The 22,445-nt window shown below is 36.5% G+C and overlaps 7 protein-coding genes across 7 annotated transcripts in view; 3 read left to right on the top strand and 4 right to left on the bottom strand.

The window, feature by feature from the left end:
- The window catches only part of LOC117633746 (major strawberry allergen Fra a 1.08-like), an 833-nt gene extending 87 nt beyond the window's left edge, over positions 1-746 (bottom strand). The window contains exons 1-2 of the mRNA XM_034367489.1: positions 469-746; positions 1-363 (exon numbers count right to left, since the gene is read on the bottom strand). The exon at positions 1-363 is cut by the window's left edge and continues 87 nt beyond it. Of these exons, the coding sequence (XP_034223380.1) occupies positions 65-363; positions 469-652 (483 nt within the window). The 5' untranslated portion in view covers positions 653-746 and the 3' untranslated portion in view covers positions 1-64. The remainder of the gene's footprint in view (positions 364-468) is intronic.
- Positions 747-6,378: 5,632 nt separating this feature from the next.
- On the bottom strand, positions 6,379-7,326 carry LOC117633454 (major strawberry allergen Fra a 1.08-like). Its single transcript, XM_034367076.1, has 2 exons — positions 7,042-7,326; positions 6,379-6,936 (listed from the first exon to the last, which is right to left on the bottom strand). The coding sequence occupies exons 1-2, from the start codon at positions 7,223-7,225 to the stop codon at positions 6,638-6,640; spliced, it is 483 nt and encodes a 160-aa protein (XP_034222967.1). The 5' UTR covers positions 7,226-7,326; the 3' UTR covers positions 6,379-6,637.
- A 1,339-nt stretch (positions 7,327-8,665) lies between these two features.
- LOC117614619 (major allergen Pru ar 1-like) lies at positions 8,666-9,709 on the top strand. The gene is made up of 2 exons (XM_034343494.1): positions 8,666-9,067; positions 9,173-9,709. Exons 1-2 carry the CDS (start codon positions 8,884-8,886, stop codon positions 9,469-9,471), a joined length of 483 nt encoding a protein of 160 aa, XP_034199385.1. The 5' UTR covers positions 8,666-8,883; the 3' UTR covers positions 9,472-9,709.
- A 3,176-nt stretch (positions 9,710-12,885) lies between these two features.
- On the bottom strand, positions 12,886-13,839 carry LOC117614618 (major strawberry allergen Fra a 1-3-like). The gene is made up of 2 exons (XM_034343493.1): positions 13,524-13,839; positions 12,886-13,396 (listed from the first exon to the last, which is right to left on the bottom strand). The coding sequence occupies exons 1-2, from the start codon at positions 13,705-13,707 to the stop codon at positions 13,101-13,103; spliced, it is 480 nt and encodes a 159-aa protein (XP_034199384.1). The 5' UTR covers positions 13,708-13,839; the 3' UTR covers positions 12,886-13,100.
- A 3,181-nt stretch (positions 13,840-17,020) lies between these two features.
- Positions 17,021-17,896, bottom strand: LOC117632920 (major strawberry allergen Fra a 1.08-like). Its single transcript, XM_034366560.1, has 2 exons — positions 17,625-17,896; positions 17,021-17,515 (listed from the first exon to the last, which is right to left on the bottom strand). The coding sequence occupies exons 1-2, from the start codon at positions 17,806-17,808 to the stop codon at positions 17,217-17,219; spliced, it is 483 nt and encodes a 160-aa protein (XP_034222451.1). The 5' UTR covers positions 17,809-17,896; the 3' UTR covers positions 17,021-17,216.
- A 464-nt stretch (positions 17,897-18,360) lies between these two features.
- On the top strand, positions 18,361-19,373 carry LOC117632945 (major strawberry allergen Fra a 1.08-like). The gene is made up of 2 exons (XM_034366591.1): positions 18,361-18,614; positions 18,719-19,373. Exons 1-2 carry the CDS (start codon positions 18,431-18,433, stop codon positions 19,015-19,017), a joined length of 483 nt encoding a protein of 160 aa, XP_034222482.1. The 5' UTR covers positions 18,361-18,430; the 3' UTR covers positions 19,018-19,373.
- Positions 19,374-21,215: 1,842 nt separating this feature from the next.
- Positions 21,216-22,139, top strand: LOC117632938 (major strawberry allergen Fra a 1.07-like). Its single transcript, XM_034366582.1, has 2 exons — positions 21,216-21,512; positions 21,691-22,139. The coding sequence occupies exons 1-2, from the start codon at positions 21,329-21,331 to the stop codon at positions 21,987-21,989; spliced, it is 483 nt and encodes a 160-aa protein (XP_034222473.1). The 5' UTR covers positions 21,216-21,328; the 3' UTR covers positions 21,990-22,139.
- The last annotated feature ends 306 nt before the right edge of the window (positions 22,140-22,445 follow it).

Genomic DNA, 22,445 nt, shown 5'->3' with positions numbered 1-22,445 from the left:
AAGGAAAATGAAAGCCACACCAATGACAGAGAAAGCACATGCTGTATATATTCATTTTAAGGTTTTAGTTGCAGGCATCAGGGTTGGCCACAAGGTAGTTCTCAATAAGCTTGAACAGACCAGTTGCCTTCTCTTTCCCAGCCTTAACATCCTCTTCCTTGATCTCAACATCACCTTTGGTGTGGTAGTTGCTGGTGCTCTTTATGACGGAACCTCCATCAGCAGATGCCACCAACTTAATCTCATAACTGATTTTCTCAACCTTGTCTGAAAGAGCATCTCCTTCAACCAAACTGTAGTTGTACACAAAGTTATCTTTGTCAAGCCCGTCGATCTGGTGCTTCACATAGCTGTAATGACTTCCTGTAAAATGAAGATTTAATTAGAAACTAAGAGCTTACTGCTTTCAAGATTTATGTTAATCAAGCAAACAAGTTAGACTTTGAACAGGCAATGGAAGAAACAAACCTTCACCAAAGCTAATCTTCTTGATGGTTCCAACACCTCCATCTCCTTCAACAATTTCAGCACTTTTAACTGATTGGGGAGCAATCTTGGGGATGAGGGTGTCAGCTTCAAGAACAAGGGCTTTGAACAATCTTGGTGGGGGGATGACTGAGGTGGACTCGTCTGAGTATGTGAAGACACCCATGGTGATGATTTTAGAGCTTAGAAAATGATCAAAGAAAGATTGAGATGTGAGGAAGCTAAGAGAATGTTTGATATTGGTGTGAGGAAGTGAGAGCACCAGAGGTGGTATTTATAAGGTAGGGGGAAGGGTATATGTGTAAAGTAGCTCCCATATATAGACAATTTTAATTTTTTTTTAGCGGTGGTTGTACATGTGAAAAGGAAAAATATAATTCCCAATTTCAATGTTTCAATATTTTAGTCAAAGAAATTACGCCACCACTAAAAGTTTATTTGGAAAATTCAACTTATTCCAACTGGTGTGCTAACTTAATAATATTCTAATTGACCAATAAGATGTTCCAAAATTAACATGTCTATCTACATGCATAGTCGACTCCGAATGCCAACTATTATATAGAATGCACATGTGGAATGTTCCTGTGATCAGAGTATTACAAAAAAAATTTAATACAAGCAATATTTTGGAGAGGGGGAAATCGAACGTAAGACCTCAAATGCAAAAATAAATACTCTTGATTACTTTAGCTATAAGTACTCTCGCATGGTATTGCAATTCACTGTTGAAAATCAACACCAATTATGTTCCAAAATACATGAGTGAGGAATAAAGCCAGAGTTCTGAATGCTCAATGTCCGGACAAAAAGAGAAGGAGAAAGGAAATAGATGCTCAGCATTATTTTTGACATAAAAGACAACCTTCAAAGTTGGCGGGACTCATAATTTGGATAATTAACAGAGTGGGGAAAAAAGAGAAAACAAAAATAGCAGGATCAGTACTGTTTTCGGTGCAATTTGACAAGAATATCATCATATTTAAAAAAGTGAGTTGATTTCCCCACTTTTCTTTTCTCAACTTACACTCTCTTTTATTTTTTAATACTTTTTAATCAATTTTGTTATTTCTCTTTCTTATTCTATCCTTACCCTATATTAATTTCTTTTTTACTTCACTTTTATATTATTTCTTTTTCTTTATACTTAATTTTTGGCTAAAAGTCACTTTTGGTCCCTGTAGTTTGGCGCTTCAACCACTTTTGACCCTGTAGTTTCAATTCCGTCAATTTTGACCATGTAGTTTCGTATTTGTTGCAATTCAAGGACAAATTAGTATTCCTATTAATTTCTTTGACGGTGCATAGGGAAATTTTGTCTATCCAAAATCCTTGAGCATAAAAGCTCGTCTAAAACTCCCCTAATTTCATATTAGGGCTTGAAATTTGTCATTTGGGTTTAGGGTTCTTCAAAAATTGGGATTAGTGGTTGAATTTCGAGCCCTAATATAACATGAGCAGAATTTCAAAAAGCTTTTACGCTTAACAGTTTTGGGTTGATAAAATTGCCCCTTGCATCATTAAAGAAATTAACAAGAATGCTAACATGTCCTTAAATTGCTACAAATACGAAACTATAATGGCAAAATTGACGGAATTGAAACTATATGATCAAAAGTGGTTGAAGTACCAAACTACAAGAACCAAAAGTGACTTTTGGCCATTTTTCAACTTACACTCCATTTTCAGTATTAAAGGGAAAAATAATAATTTATTACTCGATTAAAGGGAAAAAAATGCTGGAAATGGAGTACAAGCTGGAAAATTAAGTATAAAGAAAAAGAACTAATATAAAAGTGAAGTAAAAAGAAATTAATGTAGGGTAAGAATAAAATAGGAAAGAGAAAGAACAAAATTGATTACAAAGTATTAAAAAGCAAAAGGGAGTGTAGGTAGAGAAAAGGGGAGTGGGGAAATCAGATCCCTAAAAAAAACTTAATTTGCCTCACTTTGTTACAAGAATAAAACCCTATTTATAATGTATTAACTAATCACATTAATGATTATGTTAATGTGAATAAACGAAGCATCTCCAATAATCTTTTCAAACTAAATTCTTCAAATTGTGGTTTGTTGACTCACGTGGTAATTTGAAGGGTAAAATTTGCTACTTTACTATTTTGTATCACTATCAGCCTCTTCAATTTTATTAATTTCAATGTTTGACTTCTCTTTTTCTATTTAATCAAACACTAATATTTAATTCGATTTAATAATACCAAATTAATATTTAAATAATAATTCATTATTGTTAACTCAGTCTCATGTTGGCTTTTAACATTCCAAGGGAGCTTTTGTTGTTTCATAGCTTAATAAATACGTTGCAGAGTGAAGGAAGAGTCCCAGATTTGGTGAGTGGGTTTGAAAAGGCTGTTGAAGAAGGTTTTTTTGATGTGGCTCACCTATTTTAATGTCCCGAAGCCTTTGAAAAAGCTATTAGAGATGCTCTTCTCCAATAGTAGTAGCAAACTAAACTCTTCAAATTAAAGTTTGTTTACCTATGTGATAATTTGAAAAGGTTTATTTGCTACTTTATAATTTATGCCATATCAGACTCTTCAAATTCAATTAATGCAATGTTATGAAAAAGAATGAAAAATATGAAAATATGTGAAGAATTTCTATGTATTTATTATCTGAAGAAAAAAAATTGCATGTTTTAATATTTTCAATGTAGGTTTTATTTTTCCTAAGTAAAATTAAATTTTTGAAGAGCCAAAGTCAACTTACAATCCTAAAGATAGAGGAAAGAGGTTGCAACTTTGATGATTGAGTTTGATAAGGTTGTTGGAGAGGGTTTTGATGATGTGGCTCACTTATTTTAGTATTATGGAGTTGTTGAAGAGGCTATTGGAGATGCTCTTACAAAATGTATCAAATAACCCCTTATTATACAGTCTCTCTACTATTATATAGAGAATAAGTGGGGGCTCCACTTTGGGCTTCTATTTGGGCAATACGAAACGAGCTTTTGTTTGAGGTTTCATTGCGGGCTTAAGCTTGGCACAATAGTGTCGCAAACCACACAACAGTATTATATCTTTTACAAATATAGAAATTATAAAACCCATATGTTTTATGTTTGTTTTTGCCAAAGTTGGGAAAGGGGAGGGGGAGGGGGGAATTTCTTATACACACACTATTAAGGAGTTATGAGGATTCGAATATGAGACCACTATATTATATTGCCTATTTAGATTGGTGCACTAGATACTAAGTTATATCCGGTTTTGATAAGAGTTTAAGGGTCTGTTTGGGAGTGCTTCTAAAAGGGCCAAAAGCGCTTTTTGATAACTAAAAACGTTTCTGACAGCGTTTGACAAAAAAGTATAGAAGCACTTCTGGGTCATAGAAGCGCTTCATGTAGAAGCACTTGCTATGTGCTTCTTCAGGAAGCACTCTCAAGTACTTTTCCACGAAGCACTTTAATTTTTTATGAAAATTCAAAATTTTTATAATAAAAGAGCTTTTGTTAGAAGCGCTTATGAGCAGAAGTACTTCCTACAAAAGCAGTCCCAAACGAGTCCTAAATTAGGTTATACCTTGAGGCCCATAACCTTGTGGACTAAGGAAAGGTTTTGAAGCCTAAGGGGTCCTATTAATTTCCTTTTTTGTTTGAACCGTTGCTTGGTGGGCTTGGAAGATTAGTCAAGTCAGCCCTCGGTGATGAGTAGAGATGACTTGACCTAGCCCTATATAAGTGTATGGGTCTTTTGTTCCAACAGCCTGACGAATGGGCCTGGGCTGCCGTAAGAGGAAAACGAACAAAAATTCCCAGAGTGCCTAAGTTCAGAAACCAAGCTCCCAAAAGAGTTTTTGAAAGGTTTGATAAAACCTTAGAAAAACACCATCAGGTTCTTTTCACCAATAGCCGAATGAACATAATAAATTGATTCATGGCTTAGCTTGAGGAGTTTGTGGCATGGGAGCTAAGCGTTCACTAGTTTAGCAACTTGAGAGAGAGAGAGAGAGAGAGAGAGAGAGAGAGAGAAGCATGAGTTTCTTACAGAGACCGAAGGTTTAGAGTAGGGCAGAGGAAAATTAGAACGATTTCTATCTCAAGGGAAGAAGATAAACAAACGAAGAAGAAAATTAGGTGGCTTGAGTAAATTCCCAGTTGCTTGACAAAGCTTGGTCAAGCTCTGGATGATGATTTCGTTGGGTAGGAGAGGCTCCCTTTTATAGGCTAAAAGAATCCTAATTTTATCTAACTTTTCTCTCCCTTTTTCCACTGCTTCTCCCTACTTCTTTTCCTTCTTGGTTTTTCAAAATAGTGCTTACAGTAGAAACAGGAGATGGATGGAGTCTTTTGTCCGCTGGGTATTCTTCTTCTGTTTATGGATTTCCTTTGGTCCTTGCAATGGCTTTTTGATGACCACCTTGGAACTCTAACAAGGAGGAAGCACAATGCCAGGTTTTTCACAAGTCGCTGGGCTGCACTTGTAAGTACAGTATTGGATTCTTGGGCTATTATTTCTAGCGTTTGATAGGTTTTCGTCAAGCTACTGGAAATGGCTTTATTAACTTTGGGTATTCTATTGATGTGGGCTTGTCTAAGTATTATGACAGGCTTCTAGATGTCCTCCTAAGGCATTGGACAATTTTTCCTTTTCTCTCATGCTAACCCATGTATTTGGGCTCGAGGAACGGGCTTGAGTTTTAGTGCCCCTAAGTGGCTTAAAACTTCCGTTCCTCGAACCCTCAATGAGCCCCGTGATCGCTTGTTTCCTTCCATACCACAACCTTCTCAGCAAGCCCCAGTTATTTTTTCGTGGCTTGGGCCCACTTAAGCTTGTAGCATGGCCTGATATAGTGGTTCTTTACATGGCATTTATGCTTGTGCTTGAGTTTATCATGCCACAATAAGCCATCATTGGGCTAAATAGCATCGGATTAAGTTGGCGAGCCTGAATTTATAAAGCCGGTGCATTTTGATTCTTTTGCGCATGTTTGTTTGGCATGACGCATGGCCCATGGCTTACGTGGGTGCGTCCCACAATTTTTCTTATATTTCTTTTGCGATCAATTTATTCGTGCTGGGCTAAGACTAAACTTGGGCATAATCCCTGGATTTTTGGGCCTTAACAATAAGCTTAAGGCCTTGCTCTCGTCAGACACGTTCTCTAACCCTAATCTCATCATAAAGAGAGAGTTGGAACAGATTTTGAGAGAGAGCAGAGGTCATGTACTCAAGAAAGATGGCCCCAGGTATGTCTTTACGTATTTCAGATTGTGTGAAAGATCTTGAACATGTATAAAGAAATCTAACACACTAATCTGCAAATTAAGGCCTTTTTTCAATGGGCTAGACCTCATTGGCATGTATAATTATATTTTCATTCTATAAGAGATGTGATAAGCAAATATGATACGTGTAATTTAGCCTGGTGTATACGTCTTGTAGACTTGAGTCTTCTCTAATCATACAGAGGATGCCCTGCTTCAACATCAGCCATCTGCACCATCTTCTGCTTCAAATGTCCATTAATCATAAATCTTCTACCTCATCAAAGACCCCACAATGCAGGAATTATACATTATTGTATTGTGCTTTGTCTCCCTATCACTTTCACAAATCGATCATGTCATCCAATTTAGACTTTCAATCGCTTCTCTTCTCAAGTAATCTCTTCTACCAAATTTGCTGTTCTAATCAAATTGAAGTCAAGTCCACACACTTCATAATTATCCAGAGACCACGAGGTTTGTTATTCTTTGAAACTCACCATGCTGCCCATTTGTTTTCAATCAAATCTTCTGACTTTGCAAAGCCATTTGTGGCCAACATTTAATTAAACAGAAATGGAATTTCTCTTATTTTGAGTGCTATAATGTATTTTCTGTGTTCTTTTATATTGTTCCCCAAAGGTATTTAACAAAGAACAAAATAAATATTCAAGCAGATATGCTCTTCTGCTTTTATTGTATATCCTTGTCAAACTGCAGACCAAATTTGTAAAAACCAGCAACTGATTTTTGCTTTATTTATTGAGAATCAAATCAAATACACACATTACAATTTATCATAGACTTAGGTGCAAGCCAAAGCAGCTCTGGGTTGATACACAAGAAAAAGAAAAGGAAAAAATGAAAGCCACACCAATATAATGACAGAGAAAGCACATCATGCAGTATATATTCATTTAAGGTTTTAGTTGTAGGCATCTGGGTTGGCCACAAGGTAGTTCTCAATAAGCTTGAACAGACCAGTTGCCTTCTCTTTCCCAGCCTTAACATCCTCTTCCTTGATCTCAACATCTCCTTTGGTGTGGTAGTTGCTGGTGCTCTTTATGATGGAACCTCCATCAGCAGATGCCACCAACTTAATCTCATAAGTGATTTTCTCAACCTTGTCTGAAAGAGCATCTCCTTCAACCAAACTGTAGTTGTACACAAAGTTATCTTTGTCAAGCCCGTCGATCCGGTGCTTCACATAGCTGTAATGACTTCCTGTAAAATGAAGATTTGATTAGAATTTAAGAGCTTACTGTTTTCAAGGTTTATGTTAATCAAGCAAACAAGTTAGACTTAGAAGAGGCAGTGGAAGAAACCAACCTTCACCAAAGCTAATCTTCTTGATGGTTCCAACACCTCCATCTCCTTCAACAATTTCAGCACTTTTAACTGACTGGGGAGCAATCTTGGGGATGAGGGTGTCAGCTTCAAGAACAAGGGCTTTGAACAATCTTGGTGGGGGGATGACTGAGGTGGACTCGTCTGAGTATGTGAAGACACCCATGGTGATGATTTTAGAGCTTAGAAAATGATCAAAGAAGATGAAAGTGTGAAAGGATTAGATGATTGGCAGGGATGATATTTGATGCTTGAAAATGTGAGCACTGGAGGTGCTATTTATAGATGGAAGCATATGGTCATGGTGTTAGAAATTTCCCCTGTAGATTAAAGTTTTCAATGAATGTCCCTATTGGAAAAGGGGGCTAGAATTTTCAATTTCATTGACTTATGTTCAAGTCTAAGAAGCCGCCTCAAATAGCTAATTTTAATAACCCAATTAGTCCAGCCAACCAGAGTTGCTAACCTCAATTAAGTACTTGGAGTACTTGATGGCAGATACGTTATACAGAACATAATTATTTAACTAATAAGGTCAATTTGTACATCTTATAGACTGATAAAGTCTTAGTTTGTGGGATGAATGAAGATGAACATCTGATCTGATAGGCTTAAACATATGTTGTTACACTGGTTTTCTAATACTTTTCCACTCACTCATGCAGCCTAAGTACAAGATTGATCAATTTCTAAGAGCACTTCCACCCATCACTTTTTGCCATGACAAAAGGGGGCTTAGGCTCCAAAAACAACTTATGTCCATTACTTTTTGCCATGGAAAAAAATGGGCCCATAAAACTGGACAAGCCCAAAGACAAGACTTGTCTGGGTTGCTGAAGTCAGCGACCAATTTAAATACCAAAAAAATTGGGAAAAAAAGGGAAAAAGTTCAGAATTTTTTTTTAAAATATAAATACCTAACCATGTTCTTCACTTCCTATACCAAAATCCATACAAATTCCTCTCCTCAAATCTCATGTGAATAGTGGTTATCCTTGGGCTGCCATGGTAATGGGTGGGAGGGAATGCATCAAAAAAATTGCTAGAGTAGTCACAATTCATGTGAATAATGTCTGCCTTTACTTGCTCTTGCCCTTTGTCATGACACAGTAGGTGAAATTGCTCTAAGTATGCATTTAGTCTGGCATATATTCAATATGTCATGGAAGACATTTGCAACATCAGTAAATGTTCCTTAGTCTGGTTGTGAAGTAGATTTTTGCAGTGAATCTAGGCAGAAATTTACTGCAGCTCATGTCCAAACCTTATAAAATTGAAAAAACAGTATCAATAAAAAAAGAAAATAAGCCAATGTTGACTAGAAAATAAAATAAAAAATAAAAAAAATAAAGCTGATGTTGACTGCCAGCCAGTTGCCATTGTGAAGGAAAAAAAGGATTTCTCACGGATTCAGAAACAACAGCTGATGTAGTTAACTTTCATGACCGACCATTTTTTTATTGAAAATTCAAATTGTAATTGGAAGACCATCTAGAACCCGACCCCATATAGTACACAGTCTAGAACCAATTGGCTTGTAAATTAATTCGTCTCTGGGAGCTTTCCTTGACCGTTTTGGACATATCCGATACAATTTTATTAGCAACTTGCATAAACTGGTTAACAATGTACAAGGACAGCTATTCACACACCAAATGGGAACCTTCAACTCAGCTCATGCTCTTAGTTGTGTTGTGATCGATAAATATCACCTTCAGCATCCTCATTTTCTTCAACTCACAACCTCCTTGTAGTTCAACTATTCTCTTATTCCTTTAAACTTTTCCTTTGATCAGTTTTCCAAGTAAAAAACTCATCATCATCATGGGTGTTTTCACATATGAAACAGAGTTCACCTCTGTCATCCCACCAGCAAGGTTGTTCAAGGCTTTCATCCTCGACGCCGATACCCTCATCCCCAAGATTGCTCCATCTGCAGTCAAAGGTGCTGAAATCGTTGAAGGCGATGGAGGCGTTGGAACCATCAAGAAAATTACCTTTGGTGAAGGTTAGCTAGTTGATCCCTTATTCTCTCTATACATTCACATTTTTTTGACACTTCATTTGATGAACTCAAAGAATTTTATTAATTTATGTTTTAATCCATTTGCAGGCAGCCAATACGGGTTTGTGAAGCACAGGGTCGATGGGATCGACAAGGACAACTTTTCTTACAGCTACACTTTGATTGAAGGAGATGCCTTATCTGACGTAATCGAGAAGATCGCTTATGAGACCAAGTTGGTGGCATCCCCCAACGGAGGATCTATCATCAAGACCACCAGCCATTACCATGCCAAGGGAGATGTGGTGATCAAGGAGGAGCAAGTTAAGGCTGGCAAAGCAAAGGCTTCTGGTCTCTTCAAGCTTGTTGAAGACTACCTAACGGCCAACCCTGATGCCTACAACTAAAACCAAACTCGTTTATATTTGTAATTTGGGTTCTACCAGTTTCATTGTCAGTTAAAGGTGTGGGTTTGCCTTGGACTTGGTACATCAAGTGTCTCTTTGTCCAGTTGTTCATGATGTATGTATCACTTTGTTTGTTTTAATATATATATCAACATGTTCCAGTTGAAATCACATTAAAAGATTGAATTGTTGTATTTTATATGAAATATTGAAGGTTGAAAGTTGATCTGGTACTCAATTATGTAACTTTGCAAATGTTGGCTTGAACTTTGAACTATTAATCATATTGTTAATATTGTACGGTTTATTTGATCATACCACTGAATCCAGTGTTGACTGCCAGTTGTAAACGAGGTCTTGAAACCCAAAATTAGATCAACAAAACAGGAAAGAAAAAAACTTCAGCTACAAAGAGTATAAGCACCCCAAAGAAAAATTGTGACCTTGAGCACCAATTGAGAGACTTTTAACAGCTCATGAAGTTCTTAGAGCATGTTTAATGGGACTGATCTGGCCTCAAAAGAAAACAGACACTTTTTAATGCATGCGTTTGGCCCAGTTCATTTTGACATAAGGCAAGATAAGGCTATCTTCAGCCGTGGGCTACAGGCCAAATACTAAATTAATGCAAAATTCATCTCCAGTTATAGGCTAAAAAAAATTTAGCCAAATTTAGAGGGCCACATTTAGGCATTTAGCCCTCCAACCAGGCCACTTGTAGTCCAACTATAGCCCAGGCCAAATTTTTTGTTGGCCCAACGCATGTGCTTTTTAAGAAGAAAAAGTATTACGCATGGGCATGAGCATGGAACATCTTGTGCAACTGCAAATCCAAAGGCTAATATTAAAGGTGCATTGATGTCAGCTAGTCGTTAGTTTTTTTTATTTTTTATTTTAACCTTTTTAAATGTATTTAAATTCATTCTTTTTTTAATATATATATATATATATATATAATTGGTTCTGACGCGTTACCTTCTTTTTTTTTCCCTTCCCTTTTTTACATTTTAAATGTATATAAAATTCTTTTTTTAAAAAAAAAATTATAAACCCTTTTGAAATGCAGCCTTTTTTTTTTCCTTTTCAAAATTGCCTTTGGCTTTATTATTATTATTTTTTTAAAACCTAAAATATGTCAATAAATACTTCAAAAAATTTCCCACATTTCTTACAAATGCTATCACATTCTTCACTTTTTTTTTGGGTCAAATATCACATTCTCTACTTATTCACAACTTTCCACACTCTTTCTTTTTGTCAAATATTTTCCGTACTCGCAAAGGACCCACTAGTGTAGTGGTTTGAAGTATTTACTCCCTCAGGCGAGGTTCTGGGTTCAAGTCCTAGCATCTGTGTAGTGTGTGTAAATTTAGTATGTTATCGCCCCTCTCAATAGGAAAGGTCCTCAAAAAAATACTTTCCATACTCATTTCATCCAAAAATTTTGTACAAATTTATTATCTTTACTTATTTTGTACCGTTTGAAAAATGTCCCGGATCAACACGTGTCATTCGAAAATCATATCTGAAAAATTATTAAGATTCTTTCAGGATAAGACGTGCCACATGGACACAAAATCTTATGAGAAATCTTGTTAAATGCTTATCAACTTACACATGTCATATATGGATTTTTTTTTTTTTTTTTTTTTGTAAATACCACGAGGTGTCCACACACCCAAAGGGTGGGATTAATCTCTGCTCGAGGTTTGGCTTGCCCCTGGCCACAGAGTGCTTCCAACGGGTTTCGAACCCCTGTCATTGAAATACCAGGTAGCTCGCCAGTTGAAGGTAGTAGTTTGCCAATCGAACCACACCTTGTGGTTGTCGTATATGGAATATTTTCTCTAAATAGTAGTTTAATTAAATTAGACAATACATAGTTGTGGAATTCGTCAACATTAAGGGTGAATTCGTAATTTCATTTTTAAAAGAGAAAATAACAAATTAAAAAAATTAAAAACAACAAGAATAACAAATAACCCCCACCCAAACCACCCCCCCTGGCGGCGCCCCCTCTGCTCTGTCTCTGTCTCCGATTCCTCCGCCACCCAACCCCCGACAGGTTTTGCCAACAGACCGTACACCCAACCTGCAAACCAAGACCCAGAACCAAGCCAACAGACCTTTTTAATCAATTTCTCCCTTCTTCACACACCATTTCTGCACAGATTAAGACTAACCCAATCGTTGATCTCTCACATGAAAGCTAAAAACATAGCTAAATATCAGAAGCCATCANCAAAATCAAGAATAGCTACACTTGTATTTTTAAAACTGAGCAATCCTTGTTTTGCAGCATGCTTATGAATTTCTATTTGCTTTCAAAGCACAGCCAATCGAATTCGAAATCCAAAAAACGTCATACAAGGTGAGAAACAGACCAATAAACAACAGCTCCACAGCGAGCACATCGGCGCCATCGATCGCGAGATCAAGAACAGGGTGCGAATCGAGGGTTTAGGGTACAGCCGCGCGGCTTCGTAGGCCTGAAATCGTCATTTCTAATATTAAAGAGTATAGCCGCGGGCTTCGAGTTGGCCTCAATCGCAGGCCTGAAATCGTCGTTTCTAATATTAAAGAGTACAGCCGAGCGGCTATAATTTTACAGTATAGCCGAACGGCTATACTATTTAAATATATTCGAATATTTTAAAAGTATAGCCTTTAAATGCATTCGAAACTTTTTTAGGTATAGCCGCGCGGCTATACTCTTTAAATATACATATATATTCAGAAGCCATATGCAATAGCTCTCTTACCTACCATGATGTGTTGAGGTAGGCTGTGCCTCATACTCTGAATAAGATTACTTTTTTCGTCTCTTCTACTTTCGCTAGATAGTGAAAAGTTTTACCTTTCCTTTGCGAATTATGTTTTGCAGGTTCGATCACTTCGACTTGGAGCTCCATATCCATTGATACAGACTGCTTCCTGTTCACAAGGGCGACATCCAAAGAACAATTATAAATTTGTGTTGCAGTTTACATAACATACCTTTCACCCCTTAATCTTTCAATTCTCTTATCTTCCTCCACATTTCATTCTATGTTTGATCATTATCTAAGCTTTGATATCAACATCTCATGGGTTATCGGTATTTATTTTTTATATTTTTTATACAAGCTATATTAGGGGAGGGGGAATTGAATCTAGGAGATCTCGTGCAGAATGCTCTGAACCACTTGAGCTACAGAGTCCTTTGCACCGGACATCGGTATTTATAGTATGAATTCTCAAATGGTTTACAACAGGAAAAATGAAATGATATTCTTTCATCCCATTAATTGATCGTATTATGTCGCATATGAGGTCCGATTGTTATTTCAATTATTATGATCGTTGGTAATTGACACATGCCGCTTCAAATATGATATGTTGACATTATGCATTACAATGTTACGAGAAAAGAGCTTGCAAATATCATCATATATCCATGATTTTCATTTTATTCATTGGAAACTAAAGAAAATATAGTATTAATCAATCTTCAAACCAAAGCTCCAAGCACAAGCCAAACACGGTTTTGGAAAGAAATGAAGAAGGAAAAAAAAAAAAAAACCACACCATTATTTGATGCCAAAGAGGACATAAGATTGAATATCACCAAGTAATAAAGCTATGAATATTTAGTTGTAGGCATCATGGTGTTCCAAGAGGTAGTTCTCAATGAGCTTGAAGAGATGAGAGGCCTTCTCTTTGCCAGCCTTGACATGCTCTTCCTTGATCTCAAACTCTCCCTTGGTGTGGTAGTGGCTGGTGCTCTTGACGACAGAACCACTGCCAGATGCCACCAACTTAGTCTCATAGGAGATCTTCTCAATTGTCTCAGAGATTGCATCTCCTTCGATCACACTGTACTGGTACACGAAGTTCTCTTTGTCAATCCCATCAATTCTGTGCTTCACATAGCTGTAAGTGCTACCTGCACAAATATATACATTAAACCAGATGAATCTTTCTGTTATGAGATAAGATGACCCCAAAACAATATTTCTGTAACATTAAAATAACAAACCAGAAGAAGAAGAAAAAAAAAAATCTAAACTTACCTTCACCAAAGTTAATTTTCTTGATGGTTCCAACGCCTCCATCTCCTTCAAGGATCTCAGTGCTCTTAACTGCCTGTGGTGCAATTTTTGGGATTAGGTTGTCAGCATCAAGAACAAAGGCATTGAACAACCTAGCAGGAGGGATGACAGAGTTGATCTCGGTTTCGTATGTGAACACACCCATGATTCTGTAAAAAGTGTTTGGAAAGTGAGAAAAAAAAAAAAGTAATTGATGAAGAGGGAAGACTAAGAAAGATGATGCAAATGGGAGATTTTGGGTTGTGAAGAAGTGAGGAGGAGGTATGGTATTTATAGAACCAAGTGATCAAAAGCTTTATGCAAGTTTGTAATTGTTTAATTGGTTGTATTCATTGTGACGTGGGAGCCATTACTTTTGCACAAAGGAATTTTGTAATTTAGTCAAGGGAAGGACCATCTGCAAATTGAATTTAAAATTCCAATTAATCCACGAGGTGGACTAACCTCAATTATTTCTTGCCAAATGTTTGAATACAAGTTAAAATTTCCATGTGCATTCAATGAGTGCTTTGGACGACTAAATTCTCTCACATCGTAACAAATTGACAGTGTCTGTGATTTCATATGTATGAGAACCCAAGAGAGGAAGTTTTCAAAGAAATGAGAATGCTTTTCAATAAGAAATTGAAATTCGAAACCCACTTGAGCTGCAGCAATTAAGACTAGATAATATCTGATCATACAATGTAATGTGGACGTCTCTTGGTATTTCCGTATGTGGGACTCTTGAAATGCAAATGAAAATGATGGGCAGCCCATGTTGAAATGTAAGTCAAGTCATCCTAATTTGAAGTTCTAGAAGTGCATACTATTTGTGCGGTAGGGACAATCATATTGTGAAATTTTGGAATTTACTTCTTTAGAAAGTTCCTGCCTCCAACTTTTTATCACCATTGGGCACCGTCCCATTTGATTCCAGCTAGTGTACTAATTAACTTCAGAAGATTTGCTACTGTTTAGTAAAAGTTAACAATTACGCGAAATAGATGATGTATATGAAATTTATAGCCAACAACTAACAATCAATTGTGGCACATGGGGTGGCACCATAGTATAAATAAACTAAAGAATTAGGCGAGATTAGCTCCTCAATATCGGTCATCAGATGCACAAACATCCACCACCCTCAAAGAGAGGACCAACCCCCCGGAACCCCCCCCCCCCGGTCCGCTTGATCATAATTTATTAATAAGAAACAAAAAAGAGATACAATAACAACAAGGGGAGCCGAACCAAACCCTGCAGAAGAGAAAGACAAGAACAACAAGGGGGACCGAACCAAACCCTGCAGAAGAGAAAGACAATGACAGAAATGCACAACAACATGCTGACCTAAGAGACCAAAACTCTGAAAGAGTAAACAAAAGAAACTAGGAGAACCGGTAATTAGGCATGCCCAGCCAGTCCCACTGACAAAAAGGCAAAATAAAAGAAGCTGCAGTATCCCACCAAATTAAACCAGAGCCCAAAGCACCATGATTTGCCAAAGCATCAGCAACATGATTACCCTCACGAAAGATATGAGAAATCTTAAATGACATGTGTCGGAGACGATGCAAGCAATTTTGCCAATCAACTCATAGAAGCCAAGGGACCAAATGTGGAGAGCGAAAGAATTTAGTAACTAACAACGAATCAGTTTCAATCCAAACATTATGCCAAGCATGGAGCCAAGCAAGCTCAATGGCCTTAATGACCGCTAAAACTTCAGCATGAACTGCACTAGGGAACATCTAAATTGGCCGAAAATGCCCCAAGAACATGGCCCTGATAATCGCGAAACACACCACCACTATCTGCTTTACCGAAGTCGCTTTTGTGAGCGCCGTAGTATTAATTTTGACAGAGCCATAGTAGAAAAGTGGGCCAAACTCTCCCGCTCACCCACTAAGTGCACCAGGGTTCGATTCACGTAGGAAACAATCTTGAGACAACCCAATATTATAAAATAAAAAACTAACAATCTCTCTATTAATCATTCAACATTGTGGCTTTTCATTTTTCATTTTTCATTTTAAATTTTTTTTTTTTCATGCCAAAGCATCTTTGGCTTACACTTCGGAGTTAAGATTAAATAGTAATGTAGTTCAATTTCAATAAATGAAACAAATAAAAATAATTTGATAGCCTTCACAAGATAATAGGATCTCCAGTGCTTCATATACTTAAATGAAAGGTTTTTAATGCCCAATGAGACACTTTATTTTTGGGTTGGCTATGAATGGCATATTGGCTACTATTGCTTATGTTAGTTTTTGTGTTTGCCCTTGGTGTCTTTGTTTCTTTACTGGTATCATGCCGTCAGGCTTAAATTGCTTGTGGTCCTTTTGGAGTTAAGATTGAAGAGTAATGTTGTACTTAATTTCAGTCCCAATAAAACATAAAACATTCATTTGAGTAATTGTTACCAACTAATAGTAAACTGTTTTTTTTAATCAGTCAGAGTCAATTGTTTTGCTGTTTGACTGGTAGTTTCCTCTAATCAAAACTCAAAACTAACAATGACTGTTTGACAACATGACGCTGGTGCAATCATATCTTGACTAACATGTGAAAAACCTAATTTTTTTCATACCGAAATGCTTTAAAATGAGGCTGAGCATCTGCGAATTGGACAAACGGGAACCAAATTCTTATTGTAAATAGTGTCGTGAATCTTCATACTGTGGATATCTGCTACGTTATCCGCAGCCGCTATGCCCAACAACTAGCTAGCTAATTGCATTTATCAATTCTCACTAGCAACTTGCTGGGCATTAGCGGCCACAAATAGCGTAGCAGGAACCAGGCTGAGTGCCATTCCAAACAATGGAAAATTGGAAATGGCTGGCTTTAGTTGATACTTGATAATGGCTGGATACATATACACATATATATATATAGAAAGAAATCGGGACCGTTGATTAAGATTGATTGGTTAGTTATGGTCAGACTGAGGAGGATTGACCAACATTTTAGACATGCAAATAGACTGAGGACTGATCATGTTGAAGATATGATTCTTTGCAATGTCTTTTACTTTTATTTTATTTTTTATTAGTTTTTTATTTGTACATTTTAGACATGCAAATAGACTGAGTCACTTTAATTAGCGGAATCAAATAATTAGCAAATGATGTTCCTTTAATTATAAGGATTGAATTCAAATAAATACACACTCATCATAGAAATGAAAGCTGCACCAATGAATGAAGATGGAAAAGGAGGACACAAGACTTTTGTTGCTCTTTACAAGCAGTACTGTGACAGATAGTTTTACTTATTGTAGGCACATCTGGGTTGCCCCAAATGGTACTTCTCAAAAACCTTGATCAAACCAAAGGGTCATTTCTTGATTTCTGCATGTCATCCTTATCATTCCAATTTTATCAAATCTTTACTTTGCACTAGTAAATTTTTATTAGTAAAAACAAAAATTTGAAATTCACTAATTTGAAGAAAAAAATACTACAGACCAAATTTGTAAAGACCAGCAACTGATTTTTGCTTTATTTATTTAGAATCAAATCAAATAGAAAAATTACAATTTATCATAGCCTTAGGTGCAAGCCAAAGCAGCTCTGGCTTGATAGACAAGAAAAAGAAAAGGAAAAATGAAAGCCACACCAATATAATGACAGAGAAAGCACATGCAGTATATTTTCATTTAAGGTTTTAGTTGTAGGCATCTGGGTTGGCCACAAGGTAGTTCTCAATGAGCTTGAACAGACCAGTTGCCTTCTCTTTCCCAGCCTTAACATCCTCTTCCTTGATCTCAACATCACCTGTGGTATGGTAGTTGCTGGTGCTCTTTATGATGGAACCTCCATCAGCAGATGCCACCAACTTAATCTCATAACTGATTTTCTCAACCTTGTCTGAAAGAGCATCTCCTTCAACCAAACTGTAGCTGTACACAAAGTTATCTTTGTCAAGCCCGTCGATCCGGTGCTTCACATAGCTGTAATGACTTCCTGTAAAATGAGGATTATAATTAGAAATTAAGAGATTAATGCTTTCAAGATTTATGTTATTAATTAGGCAAACAAGTTAAACTTAGAAGAGGCAATGACAGAAACCAACCTTCACCAAAGCTAATCTTCTTGATGGTTCCAACACCTCCATCTCCTTCAACAATTTCAGCACTTTTCACTGATTGGGGAGCAATCTTGGGGATGAGGGTGTCAGCTTCAAGAACAAGGGCTTTGAACAATCTTGGTGGGGGGATGACTGAGGTGGACTCGTCTGTGTATGTGAAGACACCCATGATGATGATTTTAGAGCTTAGAAAATGATCAAAGAAAGAATGAAAGTGTGAAAGGATTAGATGATTGGCAGGGATGATATTTGATGCTGGAAAATGTGAGAACTGGAGGTGCTATTTATAGATTGAGGCTGAAGGTCAGGCTGTGTGAAATCTGAGCTGTATATCAAAGACTTTAGATTTTGAAAATGAGAGTGAAAAGGACTTTAGATTTTTCAATTGAATGAATAAGGATATTATTGAGTCAGCAGTCAGCAGACTCAGCAGCACACCAGTTGTGTTGTAGTATTCTGATCATCAAAAAGGCCAATCAGAATGGACTGTGTACGTAGACATGTGTTTTAGAACATTCTATTAGAAAATTAATTAGCACATCAGCTGGTTGTAATAAGTTGGAATTTTTAAAATCAACTTGTAGAGGTGGCTTTCTTTGACTAAAATATTCACATGGGAAACTTGTCCACACAAACAACTTTATATCCATTGGGGTCACTTCACCCTTAACCTATAAATACTCCCTCTGGTGCTCACATTTCCTCACACCAATATCAATCATTCTCTTTTAGCTTCCTCCACATTCATTCATTCTTTCTTTGATCATTTTCTAAGCTCTTAAATCATCATCATGGGTGTCTTCACATACGAAACCGAGTTCACCTCTGTCATTGCTCCACCTAGGTTGTTCAAAGCCCTTGTTCTAGATGCTGACAACCTAGTCCCAAAGATTGCTCCACAAGCAGTTAAAAGTGCTGAAATTGTTGAAGGAGATGGAGGAGTTGGAACCATCAAGAAGACTAGCTTTGGGGAAGGTTTGTTTACTTTCCACCAAGTTAATATGTATCTTGAAAGCATTAATTAGTGTCTTAATTTCTATAAAATTGACATTAACCATCCTCAAATTTGGAAATTACAGGAAGTGAATACAGCTATGTGAAGCACCAGGTTGATGCGCTTGACAAAGATAACTTTGTGTACAACTACAGTTTGATTGAAGGAGATGCTCTTTCAGACAAAATTGAGAAAATCTCTTATGAGATTAAGTTGGTGGCATCTGCAGATGGCGGTTCCATCATAAAGAACACCAGCAACTACCACACCAAGGGTGATGTTGAGATCAAGGAAGAGCATGTTAAGGCTGGCAAAGAAAGGGCCCATGCTTTGTTCAAGGTTATTGAGACCTATCTTGTGGCCAACCCTGATGCCTACAACTAAAACCATCAATGATATACAACATGCAAAGGGAACTAATCTTGTGCACTCTCATTTCTCTGTTTGTTAAGCAGTGTGACTTTCAATTCTTTCTTTTTCTCATACTACAGCAGTCTTTGATAGTTTTTCTTTTTCCAAATTTGGTTTGTGATGTTTCCCTTTTCCCCTGAACAAAAGTCATAAATGTCAGTGTCCTTATTCCTCTGTTTATTCAACAGTGTTGGCTTTCATTTCTGTTTTTCTTTCTACCAAGCCAGAGCATTCTTTGGTTTGCATTTGAAGTTCTGATTAAAGAGTAATGTCTTTGTATTTGATTTGTTCCACAATAAATAAAACAGAAAACATCTGATTTATCTTCTTAAACCTATCAATGTCATGTCTCCCTCATTTCTCCAGCTTCTGAGGACCTTTTATTAAAGACAATAAGTTGTCTAATTTATTTGGGAATCCACTAGTTCCTGATTGTAATGGGATTAGGGGATTAGATTGTCAATAAATATACCCTATGGAGATTTTTTATTTATTATTTATTCAAGATTTCATTTATTTGAGAACTGTAACAAATACAACATAAATTCACTCTTTAATCAAATAAAGACCTCCAAGTACTGATTTGGCCAGACACAAGGAAAGAAAAGAAAAAAGAAAACATCATCATTTTATGATGACTGGAAATGCAAGACTCTCTTTTTCTCTCCAACATGCTACGTACATTGACATGAAAAGCATTAGTTGTAGGCATCAGGGGTTAGCCAAGAGATGGTACCTTAAACAGACCTGAGGCTCTTTCTTTGCCTGCCTTAACATGCTCTTCCTTGATCTCTAGATGCATCAGCATCGGATGTATATAAATATAAATAGGCTAAACTGATGAAATGCCCCTGAACTTGTACCTAACTTTTAATTCATTATTTTTTTAAGAAAATTAAGTATATGAATTTTTTTTTTTTTTAATAATGACCCCATGCCGTCTAAATCCTCAACATTTCATCTAATTTTCCATTAACTAAAGGGCAAATTGGTCATTTCGTATGTTAAATATAAATAAATACTGAAAAATAAAATTAAAAACTTTTAAAAATTGAAATATTTTCTCTCTCTCACTCTCTCTCTCTTTCTCTGTGCATGGTGGGTTGCAGGCGGTGGTCATGGGAATTGGGGAGAAGAAATCTGGGGTGAGGGGGCGTTGGGTGGGTTGGAGAACTGCCCTCGGGGGGGTGGGGGTTAAGAGGAGGGCACTGGGTTTGGGTCAGTGGGTCCCAAGATTTTTTTTTTGTTATTTTTTTCTCAAATTTTTTCTAAATTTTTTTTTTAGTGCCAGGACATTACTTATTTGGAGTAATAAGTGATTTTTTAAAATTTTTGGGAAGCCCAGCCCATTTGACAAACTATAAGAAAATCACTTATTATTAAAAATTACTGTGAGAAAAAGCGATAAGGGAAATCAGCTAATGATGTGCTTTCATTTTCTGATTATGTAGGAATCAGTTTCGAAGAGGTTCTGGGTTTAATGATTATGCTGCAATCATTTTCTGATTATGTGGGAATCAGTACCAATAATACTTTTAACAAAAAGTTTACCAAACACCAAACTGCTTTCTCTCACAGCAAATCTGACAACGATTCTTTTCACAGCACAGCAATGTCAAACTGGCTCTTAATGATTTAACAAAAAATTGGATGAAATGCTTAAGATTTAGACAGCAGAGGGACATTGGTGAAAAAATAAATTTCATATCCTTGACTTTCTTTATATTTAATTAAATTAAATTTTTTTCAGAAAAAAGAATATGAAATAAATTGAAAATTAAGTAAAAGTTTCAGGCGGCATTTCACCAGTTTAATAAATAAAATGAGATGACAAATGACATGAGTTGCCATGTCACAGCTACTATATACTTCCAAATTTGAAATTTACCAATATTGTTGTGCGTTCGTCACAGCTAGTATATACTTCCAGAACTTCAAATAGGATGACTTGACTTGCATATTTCAACTTTGGCTGCATTTGGTCAACAATATTGCATCTCTAAATGGCTTTATCCAGAACACGGAAAATTACCATGTACGAAAACTGTAGTTTCCTTTTTCAACCATTGAAAAATAAAAAACTCGTCCAAACTCGTCCAAACTCCTTTATCTTTTGGGGCCGCTTTACACAGCATGCCCTTTCTCCTTACCTATAAATACAACCTCCAGTGCTCATTCTTTCCAACATCAAACACTAGATCTCCCAATATCAGTTCACTTTGCTTCCCAAACATTCGGTTATTTCTTTCTTTCATTAACTTCTTAATTACTCTAAATCACCATCATGGGTGTCTTCACATATGAAACTGAGCTCACCTCTGTCATCCCCCCACCTAGATTGTTCAAAGCTCTTGTTCTTGATGCTGACAACCTGGTACCAAAGATTGCTTCACAAGCAGTTAAAAGTGCTGAAATTGTTGAAGGAGATGGAGGTGTTGGAACAATCAAGAAGATTAGATTTGGTGAAGGTTTGTTTACTTTCCACCACTCTCTCTCTCTCTCTCTCTCTCTCTCTCTCTCTCTACTAACTTAACTTGGTTTTTTAGTTTGAAAGCAGCAGTCTCTTAATTTGTAACTTGTTTGCTTAATTAACATAAATCCTGAAAGCTTTAATCTCTTAATTTCTAATTAATCGTCATTTTACAGGAAGTGAATACAGCTATGTGAAGTACCGGATTGACCGGCTTGACAAAGATAACTTTGTGTACAGCTACAGTTTGATTGAAGGAGATTCTATTACAGACAAGATTCAGAAAATCTGCTATGAGATTAAGTTGGTGGCATCTGCTGATGGAGGTTCCATCATAAAGAACACCAGCAACTACCACTCAATAGGTGATGTTGATATCAAGGAGGAGGATGTTAAGGCTGGCAAAGAAAGAGCCTCTGGTTTGTTCAAGGTCGTTGAGAAGTACCTTTTGGGCAACCCTGATGCCTACAACTAAACATGTCTGTGATACTACTGCACGTTTGGACAACAATCTGTCATTTTGTCCTTCTTTTTCTGTTTACTTAACGGTACGGTTTTAACTAGTGATGTACTTGTATTTGATTTCAATTGATCAATCAAGAAAATTTGGAAGGAATTTATTTGATTGTCTGTGCAACTGTATGTGCAGAATGAATTCCACATTAGTATGTTCTAAGTTAAACAACAATTCAACCACAAAGCATTGGCAATAAGTAATAAAGAAGTTCAGATCTTTTTCTGTAACTTGTGAGGACATTTTACCAACTTTGTTATTGTTCTAATCAGATACAAATCAAATTTTCTGCTGCATTCAGTACATTTATATTGATTCTTTCAACTTTTAAACAAAATAACGTCATGCTGTGTAGAATGTTACTCCCGAATTACTGATGACTAATTCAGTTGACATCATTAGAAAGCAATACTTAAA

The sequence above is a fragment of the Prunus dulcis genome, chromosome 1 (genome assembly GCF_902201215.1).
Source record: "Prunus dulcis chromosome 1, ALMONDv2, whole genome shotgun sequence".
Lineage (NCBI taxonomy): Eukaryota > Viridiplantae > Streptophyta > Magnoliopsida > Rosales > Rosaceae > Prunus > Prunus dulcis.
This window is presented reverse-complemented; position numbering and strand designations above follow the sequence as displayed.

What these genes read in the sequence shown, in the direction of transcription:
- LOC117632920 (XM_034366560.1), bottom strand. Translation starts at nt 17,808, where the DNA reads ATGGGTGTCTTCACATACACAGACGAGTCCACCTCAGTCATCCCCCCA. An exon ending in GAAGATTAGCTTTGGTGAAG is followed by an intron (nt 17,516 to 17,624) that starts GTTGGTTTCTGT and finishes CTCATTTTACAG; the next exon opens with GAAGTCATTACAGCTATGTG.
- LOC117614618 (XM_034343493.1), bottom strand. Translation starts at nt 13,707, where the DNA reads ATGGGTGTGTTCACATACGAAACCGAGATCAACTCTGTCATCCCTCCT. An exon ending in GAAAATTAACTTTGGTGAAG is followed by an intron (nt 13,397 to 13,523) that starts GTAAGTTTAGAT and finishes ATATTTGTGCAG; the next exon opens with GTAGCACTTACAGCTATGTG.
- LOC117632945 (XM_034366591.1), top strand. Translation starts at nt 18,431, where the DNA reads ATGGGTGTCTTCACATACGAAACCGAGTTCACCTCTGTCATTGCTCCA. An exon ending in GAAGACTAGCTTTGGGGAAG is followed by an intron (nt 18,615 to 18,718) that starts GTTTGTTTACTT and finishes TGGAAATTACAG; the next exon opens with GAAGTGAATACAGCTATGTG.
- LOC117633454 (XM_034367076.1), bottom strand. Translation starts at nt 7,225, where the DNA reads ATGGGTGTCTTCACATACTCAGACGAGTCCACCTCAGTCATCCCCCCA. An exon ending in GAAGATTAGCTTTGGTGAAG is followed by an intron (nt 6,937 to 7,041) that starts GTTGGTTTCTTC and finishes TTCATTTTACAG; the next exon opens with GAAGTCATTACAGCTATGTG.
- LOC117632938 (XM_034366582.1), top strand. Translation starts at nt 21,329, where the DNA reads ATGGGTGTCTTCACATATGAAACTGAGCTCACCTCTGTCATCCCCCCA. An exon ending in GAAGATTAGATTTGGTGAAG is followed by an intron (nt 21,513 to 21,690) that starts GTTTGTTTACTT and finishes GTCATTTTACAG; the next exon opens with GAAGTGAATACAGCTATGTG.
- LOC117614619 (XM_034343494.1), top strand. Translation starts at nt 8,884, where the DNA reads ATGGGTGTTTTCACATATGAAACAGAGTTCACCTCTGTCATCCCACCA. An exon ending in GAAAATTACCTTTGGTGAAG is followed by an intron (nt 9,068 to 9,172) that starts GTTAGCTAGTTG and finishes ATCCATTTGCAG; the next exon opens with GCAGCCAATACGGGTTTGTG.